The sequence below is a fragment of the Myodes glareolus genome, chromosome 10, assembly GCF_982192425.1.
Source record: "Myodes glareolus chromosome 10, mMyoGla1.1, whole genome shotgun sequence".
In the NCBI taxonomy this organism is placed as follows: Eukaryota; Metazoa; Chordata; class Mammalia; order Rodentia; family Cricetidae; genus Myodes; species Myodes glareolus.
The window spans coordinates 13,720,566-13,736,265 of record NC_142035.1 but is presented as its reverse complement, the minus strand read 5'-3'; the positions used below and the strand labels follow the sequence as shown (position 1 = coordinate 13,736,265).

The window sequence follows — 15,700 nt, the reverse complement described above, 5'->3', positions numbered from 1 at the left end:
GGACAATCTCTGGAAAGGGAAGTCAGACTGGCATACGTGTGGTGGGACCAGGGCCTTGGAGCTTCCAGGGCTTAGGTCTTTTCTCTCTGCTTTCCAGAAAGGAGATGCCGTTCTGCATAGTGTATCCATTCCTTTGAAAAGTCAGACCTTTATTTTTCAGATATTATAGATCCACACAGCTATGGGGCTAGGGAGAGGGCTCAGCAGTTAAAGTCTCAGTGTGTAAGAGGGGACTTGGTTTTGGATCCCCAGAACCACGTGTCAGATGTGGAGGGGAGGGCTGTTCATTATCCCTATAGTCTTAAAACTGGGCTTTTGATGTTGTTTTGTTTTGCAACAAGGTCTTTGTGCATAGGCCTGGCTGGTTTGGAACTCTCTCTGTATCGACCTCAAATTCATAGAGATCTACCTGCCTCTGCCTCTGAAGTGCTGGGATTAAAGGCATGCACCCAGGTCATAAGTAGGATGTTTAAAAGTTCACCTTCCCCCTAGACAAAATTCCACAGAAGTTGAATTCAATACACGACTCACCATTACAAAGTCACATTTTATTGTATATATGTATCCAAATTCCCTTTTCAGCTGACTTTAAATTTATTTCTTCTTCCTCCTCCTCTTCTTCTCTTTTATAATCTGTTGTTAGATTTAGGAATTTTGTGTGTTTAAAATTTTATTGTATGTATTATTAGAGTGTGTGCATGCGTGTGTGTGTATGCACGCATATGTGAACATATGTGTGCCACAGTGCATGTTTGGCATCAGAGGACAACTGTATAGAGTCAGTTCTCTCATTCTACCTTTACATAGGTTCCAAGAATCAACTGATGTCATCAGGCTTGTGTAGCAAGAGCCCTTACCACTGAGCCACCTTGCTGGCCACCGCACAACCTTTTAAACTTAGCATTAAATGACCCCCATCTTTAGCATAGAGATTCATTGCTCATGTTGCTTCCATTAGCTGCTCCTGGCATCTTCTTTACTTTGAATGCTTAGATTCCTAATTTTTTTTTGGTCGTTTCCACTTTAGTTCTTTTTTCTTGGTCAATGTCCTCTTTATTATGGAAAAAAATTAAATAAACTTCTAGGAAGCAAAGGAGAGAATACGATGAAGAAAATCAAGATGGGTAGGCTGTTTGTTACAACTGAATCAGTAGCCGAAATTATCCTTGTTATGAAAGATCCATATTTCATTTTCTGTTAAGAACAGATGGCGTTCTGTTATCTGTCATGTAATGAGTTGCACGTCACATCTGAAATATAACTTCTAGTTAGACAATATTTCCACAAGGACATTTCTCTCCATATTCATTAAAAGTTTAGATTTTTTTCCTTCAACAACATTGAATACCTGTTGAAAGCATTCATGTGTTTGAAACATTCTTAGGCTTTCCATCCTACATTAATTGTCTCGTTCCTATCACTTATAGCCTGTCAGTGAATGCTTTCCTATACCTGTTGCCATGGTAGCATCATTCCCCACTCTTGGATTTTGTTGATGTTCAGCGAGCTTCGCTCGTCGATTCTGGCGTCTGTCCGTGAAGGCTACTGGAAGATGCTTTCTTCTTGTGTGTTTTTCTCTGATGCTTGGTAAGGGCTGACCTCTGGCTGAAGCTTTTCTTGCATTCGCTGCACTCGTAGGGTTTTTCCCCGGTGTGAATCCGCTCGTGCTTTGTGAGGGCAGATTTCTCGTAGAAGGTTTTCCCGCACTCGGAACACTTGTAGGGTTTCTCTCCTGTGTGGGTTCTCTGATGCACGACGAGGTTGGACTTGACACAGAAAGATCGCCAGCACTCGCTGCATTTGTATGGCTTCTCTCCGGTGTGAGTCCTTTGGTGCTGTGTCAGGTTCGATTTCACGCAGAAGGTTTTCCCACACTCGTTACACTTGTACGGTTTCTCCCCTGTGTGGGTTCTCTGGTGTATCTTGAGGGCGGATTTTTGGCAGAACGACTTCCCACACTCGCTGCACTCGTACGGTTTCTCTCCGGTGTGAGTCCTCTGGTGTTCGGTGAGGTTTGCCTTCACTAGGAAGGACTTGTCGCACTCGTGGCAAGCGTAGGGTTTGCTCTCTGGGTGTGAGCTCTGGGGTTGGGTAAGACCTGCTTTCTTAGCACAGCTTTCCTTACATCTGCGACACTCATGGGCTTTCTGACCCTTGCAAGCACTCTGATTTTCACCCAGGGGTGACTTCCCACTTTCCTCCCCCTCATCAGGTTCCTCCTCCAAGGATGGTCTCTGGTGCTGAGCACATTTGGATCCCTTGAGGACGGAGGTCGGGGATGTCTTGCATTCATTACCTTTGCGGTTTTTCTCTTTTGGGGTAGTTATCTGAGTTCGGACTGGACGTGACTTCTTTAAGGCTGTGTGGCTGTCGGCACACTTGGGTTTTTCTGGTGTGCAGGTTCTCCGGTTCTGAGTAAGGCATGGCTTTCTGTGAAGGGTTTCCCCACATTTCCCACACGAATTTTCTCCCATGTGCATTTTCTCATTTTGGCTGTGGGGTGAGTTTCTTAAGGCTCCCTCACTTCCATTGCGTTCGCCAGTCTTTCTTCCTGATTGCACTCTTTCATGTCGGGTAAGATTTGACTTCTCACGACAGGATTTCTCAAACGTATCACATCCACAGTGCTTTTCCCTTGGGTGAGTTCTTGGATGTTCATGTTTTGACTTCACGCAAGAGGATTTTCCACCTTTGCTGGCCTCTTGTGCCTTCCTTTCTCGAAGGGTTCTTAGAAAAGACTGGAACCTGATCTTGTGGGCGGTGGCTTGTGCGCACTTACTATCCTGAGAGGCCTCCTGTCCTGTGTGAGCTTCCTTGTGCATAACAGGGCCTGTCTTTCTGTCTGAGGTCATCCCAGAATTTGAACATCCAAGAAGCTGCTCCAAATGCGAGGCCTTCTGAAGTGGAGCAAGGCCCTTGGTAGGACTATGGGGTCTCTTTCTTTGATCAGCTTCCCAGGTTTTGCTTCCTGTGTGATCTTTTTCACGCTTACTTTCAAGGGACTTAGACTCACCTAAACCATCAAACTTTTTTGCATAGTTTGTGTTATCAGTAATTAGTCCTTCAACGTTTCCCAAGCTTGCTGAGTGACACTTACAGTGTATTTCTCTTGAGGCCACTGAGTTTGTGGTCAGACAAACTATTTCTTTTAGATCCTTGCTTTTCTTCTTAGTTAGTGTTTTCTTGTTGACAAATAAAACTTGACTCAAGTATTCGTCTTCATTTCCTTGGCTTGTTGTCATGTTATTGGCTCCCCGGACTTCTAGGAACATGAGAAGTCAACATATATTATACATCAAAATACAATGCTAAAGGAAAGAGTCTGCACACACATGTCTTATGCCGACTTGATTCTGGGCTTTCTGAGACACTCTGCTGGGAAGGAAGCCATTTTAAGCAGGCGTTTCATCTAGACTTCTCATTGGGTAATATGAAAATGAAGACAAAAATGCATGATGGAGGAGAAAGTGGAAGGGAATGAAGAAAATAACACCAATAGCTTTGGTTTCTTACAAACATGGCCACTAAGTGACTAGAGAGCTAGAAATAAAACTCAGCTGGCAACAAAGACTGTCAGACAAAGGACTCAACCACAGATGGAGGGCACTAAAAACTGAAGCAAGGTCAGGGAACACTAACAGTGAGCCCAGGAGAACTGAAAGGCACCCAAGAGATGTGTAGCCCGAGAGGCGCATCGGACCTAATTGCTGCAAAAGGATCACTAAGCCACGCTCCACGCTTCCAGGCCTCTCTGTTCCACCCTGCACACCGCCGCCCAAGCAAACTTATGGAATCACTCATTTTCTCAGGCCTGAAGGTCGGTGTTAGGCTGGGCCTGTTGTCATGGGAAGGCACGGGCTGTAGATTCTGTGGGAGATCCTGGACAGTGTAAAATAAGGAACGGAGTCAAGCGCTAGGATGAGTTAGTGAATGTAGGTGTCACGTGACCAGCGCTTCATGCTTCCTCTCCTGTGACTCCCCTGCTGGGAGGGACTAGACCTGAACTGTGAGCCCCAAAATCCTTTCCATCCTGGAACTGCTTCCGCCGGGGCATTTTCATCACAGCAACAGCAAAAGAAACCAAGACCATCTCTAACTATCGACTTCTACCCCAAAGGGGTGTCCACTTTTGCCATCACATTTACCCCAAGTCCTCAGTTTACTTGGAGACTCACATGTACTATATTATTGTACTATACAATAATATATTATATATATTAATAATATATTATAATAATATAATATTGTATTATAATATACTATTGTATATTCTGTGGGAAGGGACAAAAAAGCATAATGGCAGGCATCCCCCACTACAGTAAAACATCATGAGAGGTTTCCCTGCTCTGTGTGCTCTACCTGTTCACACCCCGCTCCAGTCCCTAGCAACCACTGTATTGGGATTCCCCCTTCTACTACCATCCCCTTGTTTCTGAGTTGATTCTCTGGTTCCCTCTCCCATCCTGGATAGGTGGTACTTTGCCATCTCCCTTGCTAGGGTACAATCATAGTCTGCATTGCTGATTTCCAAGCTCAGGCCACAAGGTGTTGTCTCTGACCTGTTCTCTCATCTGTCACCTTGTTAAGTGCAATGAATTCTGCAGGCCTGTGACCACCCCAGCAAAGTCCCAAACAGCTAACTCTAAGCCTTCTTTATCTGAACCCAGCAGCCCTCAGTCCCATCAACTTCTCTGTTGCTGCTTACCACACTAAGCCTGCCTCCTGTCTCCGAGGCTTGGCACTCTGCCCCCCATTCCTGTGCAGATGTTCATTTCCTCAAGGAGGCTTCAGAACCTCTTGGAAGCGCCCTGGCCATCTCCTTCTCCATCATCTGACTTGAATTTTAGCAGTTCTGAGAGTTACTGGCCCTCATCTGTACGGATTTGCTACCTGGACCTTTTGATGGGGATGGGGATTTTGTCCGTGTCTTCCATGCTAGAATGGAACTGGGCCCTGGCAGGCGCTTAACTGATACTTGTCGAATACAGGAACACATGAATGGATGCAGGATGCACAACTAGAGCATTTGGTACTGGAGGCAACACAAATGCGAGCTACGGTGCATCAAACAGGCAAAGATGTTTATTTGTCATCTCTATCTATCCTCTCTCTCTCTCTCTCTCTCTCTCTCTCTCTCTCTCTCATCTATCTATCTATCTATCTATCTGTCTGTCTATCTATCTATCTATCTATCTATCTATCTATCTATCTATCATCTATCCATCTATCTATCTATCTATCTATCTGTCTATCTATCTATCTATCTATCTATCATCTATATCTATCTATCATCTATCTATCTATCTATCTATCTATCTATCTATCTATCTATCTATCTATCTATCTATCGAGACAGGGTCTTAATGTATAGCCCTGGTTGGCCTGGAATTCTCTGTGTAAGCCAGGCTGTACCACCTGCCTCTACCTCCCAAATGCTTCTATCAAAGGTGTGAGCCACCACACGCAGCCTGCAGAGAACATCTCTACTTTCGGGGTGGATATCAGGCCGTGAGCATTTCTCTTTATCTCTTTGAAAATTCTAGAGCCTCTCAAAGATATTCTTTTTGTTGTTTATTTGTTTGTTTCTGTTTGAGACAGGGCCTCGCTTGGCCGGGGCTGACCTTGAACTACTGACCCTCCTGCCTCTGTGCTGGGATTATAGGCCTGGGCTGTGCTGTGCTTTTTATGCTCTGCTAGGGATCAAAGCTGGGGCTCTGGGCCTGCTAGGCAAGCACTCCACCAACTCGGCCACAGACACATTCAAAGGAAGCGAGCCTTGCCCTGGCCACCCAGGCTCTACCCTCTTCCTCCTCCTTGACATCAACTCACCTGAGAGGCAGAGACCTGGAGATTCCCAAGGACCTTCTCCCTGTTCCAACTTGCGTATCAGCTCAGGTTTGGTGACACTGCAGCCTGTGACGAGAAGATGACAAAGGCTTGACAAGATTGCTCAGGCCTGAGGGACGGGTACATACTCATGAGTCTGTGGTGTGTTTCACCAAAGCCACTGGCTAAGTTCCTAGGGGGAGAGCGGGCCATGTGTATTTATCTTGTCGCTGCTCAGACCAGGCTGAGTCCTTGACTGGAGGCGCAGGCACTAGGTGGGTGACTGTGCACATGAGTGCAGACAGGAGGGGGCTTCAGACCCCCAGGAGCTGCAGCTTCAGGCAGATGGGAACTGCCCCATGTGGGGGCTGGGAATTGAACTCAAGTCCTCTGGGGAGCATCAGGCACTCTTAAGTACTGAGCCCCAGGCTTAAAACTTTACCCTTGACACTAATTTGACTTCTAAGATAAGGAGCACAAGCTGATGGGAGCAGCGTGGGAGGCGGGGCTTACCCACGGCTTGCAGGTGCCTGTAGGTCTCCAGCATCACCTCCCTGTACAGGCGCCTCTGGGCAGCATCCAGCAACTGCCATTCCTTCTGAGTGAAGGTCACACACACATCTTTGAAGAACACTTGTCCCTGCAACAGAACTGTGGGGCTCAATTGGGAGGGCTCACCACAAAGTACCAGGAGAGACACCTAAGGCATGTTGCCATTGCACACCAGAAAACAGCGTAAGGTTACCTCATGTCCGCTTCTGTGTGTTACATTTTGGAGGACAAATGGCATCACCACAGAAACACCAGGAAAGCCAAATTCACAGATTAACTCATAAAGCAATAGTGTAGACCTGGGCCTGGTCTGGCTGTGGAGGACACTTAAGCAAGCAAGCCTGGGAGCTCACTTTTAAGGATCTTACAGACTTGAGATTTCCTATGCATACAGACAGCAAGGAACTGTGGGAGATGTACTTCTTTCTTTAGCTCACCAGTCACCAAGCGTGTGTGCATGTGTGTGTGTATTGTGTGTGGTGTATATATGTGTGTATGTATGTGCATGTTGTGCATATGTGTGTATGTGTTTATACATGTGGATGTCTCTGTATGAATGTATATGGATGTGTGTATATGGATGTGTGTATGAGAATGTTTGTGTGTGTGAGTCCATGTGCATGTATGTTCATTCCAGTGTGAAGGTGCAGACTCACACATGCCCTGATGTGTGCGTGGTGGTCACAGGACAGTCTTTGGATGTCGTAGACACTGCAGGCCAGCTGGCTGTGGGCTTCTGCGGTTTCCTGGCTCTGCCTCCCGTCTCCTGGCGGGGAGCGCACTGGGATTACTGACGCTTGTGCTACATCCCCTGAGTTCTACATGGGTTTTCAGGAATGAACTCCAGCTGTCAGGTTTGTGGGGCGAGCGCCTTTACACCCTGAGTTATCTCCCTAATACTAACTGAGCAACCTTCACCCCCACACATACTGCCATCCCCCTGCCTCAGCCCCCCAGTGCTGGTATTACAGGCATATGTCTCCAGTGAATACCCTCCACCTACACACAAGCTGCCATCCCCCTGCCTCAGCCCCCCAGTGTTGGTATTACAGGCATATGTCTCCAGTGAGGACCCTCCACCCACACACAAGCTGCTAGCCTCCTGCCTCAGCCCCCCAGTGCTGGCATTACAGGTGTATGCCACCATGCTTGGTGTTTTAAATACGGGAGCTGGAGATCTGAACTCAGGTCCTCTTGCATAGCCGGCACTTCACCCTCTGAGCCTCTTCCCAGCCTTCGGTCAGGGTTTGGTTGCCTGCGAACAGCAAGCTCTGAGACCGCACAGCTGACATTAGAGGAGTCACAGGAAGAGAGGTGCGGCAGGAGGGGACCGGAGGCCTGGGAGACCAGAACAGTTCAGGTGGGGTTCAGACAGTTCAAACATCAGGAAAATGACTTTTCTTCTGGAGGCCAGTGGCTTCCATCAGTACATCCCTTGGCAGTCTTCAGTGTATACATGCAGTCCACAAGCCAAAGGTCAACAGCCTCGTGGGGGCGGGGGGACCACACACACTCCAAAGGCGGTAGCTATTCCAGTATTGTCCCAACACACCTCTGACTTGGCTTGCTCACTCCTCAGGGTGCATAGCCCTTCTTGGGGATCATCTCTCTGGACAGTGGAGACACACAGTCAATTCAACAAGCACAACTAGATTTATATTTTGAAAGCAACACTCCAGAAGCGTATTGGAGATTGACTAGAGAAACTGATTCTTGGGCTAGAGAGATGGCTCGGTGGTCAAGAGCACTGGCTGCTCTTGTAGATGACCTGGTTATGAGTCCAGCACCCACATGGAGGCTTACACGTCTTTAATTTCAGTTCCAAGGGTCCAGTACTCTCTTCAGGACTCGTTGACCATGTAGACAACACACCCATATACATTTTGAATTTATAAACAAACAAATGATTGAGTGAATGAGTGAATGAATGAGTAACTGGTTCTCCATTGCGGCCTCCCTGGGGCATCTGGCAACATCTGTGGGCATCGTACTCTAAACTGAGAGGGTGCTGCTGCCATCTAGTGGCTCCATCCAGATACACAGCTAAATACCCTACAACAAAGGACTACCCCACCCTGAGTGGCCAGGTTTCAATGAGTACTAAAGGACTGTGGTAACAGAGTGGTAACTATGGTAATGAGCCTTAGAGCCTTGGCAGTCAGGATGAGGGTGCTGAAACAGAGTCTACATAGAGTTAAGCAGGGAAGAAGAGGAAAGGAGCTTTGAAGGTGGTGAGTAGACTTGGGGCTGGGGCCACATAATCTAGTGAGTGGGCTCGGGGCTGGGCCACGTATTCTAGTGAGTGGGCTCGGGGCTGGGCCACGTACTCTAGTGAGTGGGCTCGGTACTGAGTTATATACTCTAGTGAGTGGGCTTGGTGCCGGGTTCACATATTTTAGTGAGTGGGCTCAGTGCTGGGGCCACGTACACTAGTGAGTGGGCTTGGTGCTGGGTCACGTACTCTAGTGAGTGGGCTCGGTGCTGGGTCATGTACTCTAGTAAGTGGGCTCGGTGCTGGGGCCACGTACATTAGTGAGTGGGCTCAGTGCTGGGGCCATGTACACTAGTGAGTGGGCTCGGTGCTGGGTCACATACTCCAGTAAGTGGGCTCGGGGCTGGGGACATGTACCTTCCTAAGATGGGACTGAGAAAACCAAAGAATGCATCAGGGAGAGAGGGAGAGACAAGAAAGGGTGAGGGAGGAAGGGAGTGAGAGAGAGGTGGGGGGGGTCCCTGGGCACGTTGTACTCTAGGGATGAGAAACACATGTGGTAGAGATGTCCAGGTGACAGGTGGGCATAAGAGAAGCCTGGACCATGAAGAGAGATAAGGGACAAACCCACATTTTAGAGATCAGGCCTATTTCAACAGCATCCAGAACTGCTAGGTCGGAAACCGTTCACAAAGAACCCTGAGGCTGGAGCAAAGGCAGATGACCCGTGCAGACAATGAGCAGGCCCTGAAGTGCAAAAGGGACCAGAAGCAGGACTTTTGATCCACAGTGGCCCTCAGAAATGACAGTTTCAAGAGTGAGTGAGTGAGTGACTCTCCAGTTTGTGTCAAGTACACCTCTCCCTTCTGCTCCACGGCATCTTGAGAGAGAAGCAGGGAAGCAAGCCTCAGGCTTATCTGACAGAGGAGAGCATGGAGGGGCTGTGGGCAGGCCAGGCCTTTCTATTAGCTTCTGGCAAGCAGTGAGTGGTGGCAGGCACCTCGGGTACTTGTTTGCCTCACACCACAAACACAGGCTGGGCAGTGCCTCAGGTTTCCCCACAGGGCCTAGCAAGGCCTTTAGGCTTATAAGGTTCAGAGACTGGGGTTTGAGTAGAGCTGTGATCAGCAGATGGACTGCCAGGATTCTGGGCAGATTCTTACCCCTGATGATTGGTACTCAGGAAACCATTCCCTAGGACAAGTAGCAGACTGTCCCCTAGAGTCTGTGAGAATTCTGAATCCAGTCAGGAACCGAGAACTAGGCACAGTACCCTGACTGACATAGTACTACTTTCCTTCAGGGTCGTTCTGGGGAGATACACCATTAAGTAGGTTCTGTTCTCTTTGTCAAAGGAGGGGTCCCCTCTCTCAATCCATACACACTCAACATCCTAAGACATCTCCTGGCACCTGTGCGCAAGGCCCCAGGCCAGGCGTCCACCTCACGGGAAAGCTGGCCAGAAAACTCAGCTCCATGTAGCAGAGAAAATGCAGGCCAGTCACCTGAGCAGCCAGCTGGGCAGCTGCAGTGAGGCCTCTGCCTTCCTCGGCACAGGAAACAGAAAAGGCCGGTGGCTCCTGAGAGAATCACAGCCCAACAAGTGAGCTGGGACAGGGACTCGCGGATCACAGAACAAACGCAGCAGGAACAAGAAGCTGTAGCCTAAAAGCCCTGAGATGGGAAGGGAGCTGAGTTTAAAATATTGAGGAGCTAGCTGGGGCATAGCTCAGTGGTAGGGTGCTTGCCTGGAACATGCAAGGCCCTAGGCTCAGTCTCCACTACTGGAAAAAAAAAAGGTAGATCCTGAAGAAATAATGTTGGACTGGCAAGATGGCGCAGTGGGTAAAGGCGCTTGCTGCCAAGCCTGAGTTGGGTCCTCAGAGCCATGTGGTAGAAGGAAAGGACTGGCTCTGAGACAGGCCCTCTGACCTCCACTTGTGCACAGAGGCACGCGCTCCCCCAAATTAAAAAAAATACATAAAGTTTTTAAGGAAAATATTTAAACATTCAAGTCAGTGTCTCCAAGCTGATATAAGGATGGGCATTTTCTATGAGAAAAGAAAGGACAGAGAAATGCTAAGTATTTTCTTGTTGATTGGAGAAAATAGAAAAACAACCCCCTCAGGGAAAACACGAGAACAGAATGCTCAAGAGATAACCCTCTTATGGAAGCTGGAAGTGAGGAGAAGGAAGCGAGGGGATCCCGATGGTGGGGGCAGGGCTTGGGAGGGTTATCTGGGTGGCCAGGGCAGAGGAGGAGGCAGGAAGAATGCACACGCGGGAGGAACTGGGGAGTCTTCAGGACCGGGGCAGGGCTTCTCTCTGCAGGGACAGACTGGAGGAAGGAGAGACGAGCAGGCGTGATGGCCTGGTGAAGTACCTGACACCAGAGGCCAGGTGAGAAAGAGGAGGTGACAGTTACAAAGTCACAAGAGCCACCCACTTCTTTCTCCCAGACTCCCTGAGTGTTCCCTCATTCACAGGACTGAGCAGGACACGGGCATTTCAGGTTCAGAGGGCAGACCAGCAGTCACGCTGTGCAGTGTGCACCACAGCCTCCATCCAAACTCAGCAGAATCCCACAGAGAACAAAGCCCATCTCCAGGCAACGGAGGCGACGGAGGCAACGGAGGCAGATGGCCAGCCTGCAAGCGCTGTTGTGTCCCATGAGAGGCACACAAAGCCAGGAATCATGGGTACCAAGCCTGAAGGACAGCTGCCACAGGAAGTAGTGCTGAGGCTGAAGCAGGCCACACCCCCCGTAGCCATCTGGGATGAAGTCATAAAATCAACCACTGCTTCTCAGGAGAAACCACACCGTCAGCACCAGGGGCCAGCAAAGAGAGCCTCAAACTCCCTTTCCACCTAAATGGGGCTGGGGTTGATAATGAAGATGCATGGCTCCCAGTGGCCAGAGGAGCAAAAATACAGTTTTTAAAGGCTTAGCATGTGGGCTAGGACATAAAAAGGCAAAAATTAGCTCTCAGAACTTGGGCTGGAGGTGGCCTCCAAACAACCCAACATCTAAGGTGCAACTTTGGGATTATGACGTATGAAAAGTTGATCCAGCAGTCTATAGCCCTCAGTAGAAAGGGTATAATAAAAGTGTGTACTCGATAATGCTGTCATACTCGCATAAAGTAATTCAGGGAGGGAAGTTAACAGTGACTGGAACATTGTACATAGCACTAGAGATGGGACCAGTGAGTTAGCTCCATGGGTAAGGAAGCTTGCCACCAAGGCTAACCACCTGAATTTGACCCCCCATGACCCAGAGGGTGAAAAGAGAACCCCCCACAAGTTGTCCTCTGACCTCCACAAGAACACTGCGGCATGCACACACTCCTCCCACCACCTACATAAATAAATACATTCTAAAATAATCATATTACAGCTGATAAACTATTGCCATTTTGTCATTCTATGCCATAAAAAGGAAAGCAAAAATTACCAGAAAATGCATGTTCAAATTTAAAGTATTATTGTTTAAGTGGGTAGAAGGTACACGACAAACGGTTAAAATGTGTGTTATACAAGGGAAGACGAAAGTGAAAAGGTAGAATGTTTCCATAAAACCAACACTCAAGACCGCTGTGCGCATCCATGTGACGTCACAGGTGGAAACAGTTCCTGAAACAAACAGCAAAAGGAGGATGCCAGGAAAGTGAGGATGTGGTCAGAGGAATGGAGATGACCGGAAAGGAAGCGCGGTTACCAACAATGCAAAGAAACTCATATGAGGAACAAGCGGGGGATTCACCTGGGCTGTGTTCATGTCCGTCTGTCCTTGAAAACTGCAGAGGCTGTGGAGAAGGAAGAGGGTAAAAGCCATGAGAAATACTGTCACTGTCAAGGTCCTCAGAGCCTTGCTGACAAATGACTACATGGGGGTGCGATGTCACCCCGACCCTTCAGATGGGTGAGTAGATGGATGCTCGGGAAGTTTTACTGCTACCTGGAGCGCAGAGAAAGTGGCCTCTCATCAGGAAAGCCAGCACTGGCTTCCTCCCAGCGTTTCACAGTGATCATGGCCTCTTTGGCTTTGGCAGCAAGCAGACAGGCACAGCATCACATTAAGCTGGGAAAGAGACAGCCAAGCAAATGATTAGAGCAACTAACTCAGGTCTTCTGCGTGTTTTGATGTGTGGGGTTTAATCTTATGAACAAAGGGTAGCAGTGTGTCGAGCATCGTGATGCCAGCACTCAGGAAACAGAGGCAGGAGGATGCAGCATTTGAGACCAGCCTGAGCTACATGGAAGGCCCTGTTTCAGACAAACAAACTACAAACCAATAAGAGAATCTTATAAAGGAAGGTGGGAAGGAGAAAGGGTATGAACATGTGTTTAAGTGCGTGTGTATATACGTATGTGTGTGTACATGCTGGGGGTGGACAGACAATAAGACTGTCTCTCCCTAGCTCGATATGTAACACACACTCAGGAGTTATTATTCAGGTGTTTTCTACTTTTGTATGTTTTGAATATTTCTGCAATAAAAGGTGTAAATCATTTACAGGTTTTGTTTTACTTTAAGACAGGGTTTCATTATATAGCCCTGACTGGCCTGGAGCTCTCAGTGTAGACCAGGCTGATTTCAACCTCAGAGAACCACTTGCCTCTTCTTCACAAGCTGCTGAGATGAAGGATGTGGGACATTGAACGTAGCATGTGTAAAACAATTTAACAATGAAGATGCTCAAATATCTGGGTCTCGCTGATGCTCGTGGTCTGGTCACTAGCAAGTAACTTGCAGGCAAATGATAATGACCTAGTTACAGTTCCAGTTCCGGGAGACTGATGTAGGTAACCACTATTATTCCACGACGAAACCGAGGTGAGAAATGATCGAGCCATTCTTAAGGAGGGCGAAGTTTCAAACCCTGGCAGACTGTCCCCAGAAATCCTGTAGTTAAGGATTACTAATTGCAAAGCAGAATGACATGCCCTTAAAATGGTAGTGGGAGCTATGGCCCTGAAGTCTAGCTCTGTCTGTGAGTGTGAGAAGGAGGGTGATGGGAGGAGCTTCCAGGAGGAGGGGACGGTGCATCTGCCTGAACTTCCTCATCTTGTTCCCTCACCATCCTCCCACGGAAGTCTCTGTTGCCAAGCAGCCTACCTCTTGTCCACCTCCCGTGGCTGGCCCAGGTCACCTCCTTCCCTTGGAAGCTGGCCCCGCTGTTGCCACTGGACAGGTGTCTACTGAGATGACGTCACAGGGCAGAAGGCTCAGCAAGTGCTTCACAAGCTGAATGTGGACACTGCCTGTTTCTTGGGCTTCTTCCCTACAGTGTGGAGCACTGCACCCAAGAGAGGAGGGGTCTCCCATGGGGGAGTCCTGCTTCTGATGTGCTCTTCTTTCTTCCTTATGGGAACCGTGATCCAGAGAACTCTGAACCTGACTGGAGGGAGTAAATTCAAGGAATTGGAGCCTTTGGCTGAATATCTCTCTCTCTCTCTCTCTCCCTCTCTCTCTCTCTCTCACCCTATCTATCTATCTCCTCTATCTCTCTCTCTCCCTCCTGAATATCACTGTTCTCTACAATGGTGGTCTCAAAGTGAACGTCCATATCAATGGTAACAGCACCCAAACTACACAGAAAGTCGGACTTAGAGACCTCTCCATAGGCATCCCAAGCTTCTGTACCCAGGGGCTGCTGAGCCTTGTCATCCTAAGCTTCTGTACCCAGGGGCTATTGGGCCTCAGCACTTTGGCTGATTCTGGTATAGACTCAGAAAACTGCTGGAAGCCTAACTTAAGTTTGTAACTGCAGTGGGCACAGGCAGGTGGCCTTCATTAAAGAGTGATCCCAGAAGCCCCTTAGGAAAGACTCAGGGTTCCTTTCTCCAAGCAGGTCCAGTCGTCCTTGAGGAGGAATCGTGTGGAGCATGAGAGAGAGAGAGAGAGAGAGAGAGAGAGAGAGAGAGAGAGAGAGAGAGAGAGAGAGAGAGAGAGACTAGATTGAACAGAGCTTGTGATGTGGAAATAAACGATTTGAGGTTTGCATCCTCACTCTTCAGCAGACTCCGCCCCTCACCCAGCCCCCAGTCTTTCTTCTGTTAGAACAGGGTTGTAACAGTGATCTCAGAGCCAAACGGTGCTTAGGGCTTAATGAACCCTTTCAGATCCTGAGCAAATGCCACCATCCCCGCTAAAACCTATGTCAGGCACTGCCCAGAACACCTAAGAGGCAGGTTCAGGGAAGAACTCCCATGTACGGATGGGAAAACTGAGTCTTGTATTCCTCTTCTTGCCCATAGGGACTCGGCAGTAGTGCTGGAACTTGAGCTAAGAATCTGAGGGCAGCCTTTTCAGCTACAGAACCCTCACTGCCCTTGTCCTGCCAGCCTCGGACAGGTGTCATCGGACTTGGTGCTCATCCCATGAAGCCGTGGAAGTCACTTGCCAGTTGCTACGGGGCTTAGAGCACCAGCAGGTGGCTCTGATATCCGACGGTTGCTATGGAGCTTAGAGCCCCCAGCTCACTTTATCCGGACCACCAAGTCCGAGCCCAGTTTCTTCCCCTTGAAGAAGCCCACCTCCACCAGCCCGGAGCACATTCAGGGTCAGTGTCAGAGTCCTCCCAGGACCCGCGCAGGTGTTAGTTAGCACGCAAGCCGCCCCCCGAGTCTGGCACTGCAACCCTCCAAATTGGCTCTCACCCGTGGGCGCGTCTGACCTGGGGACCGGGTCTCTGAGCGACGCGTGAACCCTGAGGATCTGAGGGTTTCCTCCAAGCGCAGCGGGACGCGGGAGCGAACAATGAAGATGAACTGCACATGCGCAGCACAGCAGCTAGGAACCGGTTCCCGCGACCCTCTTAGCCTCCATCACATTCCAGACTCCGTTCCCACGGCGCCCGCGCCCCTCCCAGAGCCGCAGAGCTCCTGTCTAGCTGGAGAGCTGTGCCTAGCCACCTGCAGCACCGTGGCCTTAGCGGCAAAGCCACTGGGAGAACAGTCCTGTCCACACCAAGCGAGAAAAAAGCAAGCAGGTGAAGTGTTAATAGGAAGTAAAACCACGCATTCTTATCAAAGATCAACATGACCCTCAAGTTTTCTCTGCTCATGCACACGACATCTGCACACAAAAACTGGCTATCAAAAGCA

At 48.9% G+C, this 15,700-nt stretch overlaps 1 protein-coding gene across 1 annotated transcript; it reads right to left on the bottom strand.

Annotated features, from left to right (window-relative positions):
- Window positions 1–527: 527 nt before the first annotated feature.
- LOC125404874 (uncharacterized) lies at window positions 528–14,451 on the bottom strand. Its single transcript, XM_087911014.1, has 4 exons — window positions 12,354–14,451; window positions 6,340–6,466; window positions 5,830–5,913; window positions 528–3,262 (listed from the first exon to the last, which is right to left on the bottom strand). The coding sequence occupies exons 1-4, from the start codon at window positions 12,423–12,425 to the stop codon at window positions 1,500–1,502; spliced, it is 2,046 nt and encodes a 681-aa protein (XP_087767140.1). The 5' UTR covers window positions 12,426–14,451; the 3' UTR covers window positions 528–1,499.
- Window positions 14,452–15,700: the final 1,249 nt, after the last annotated feature.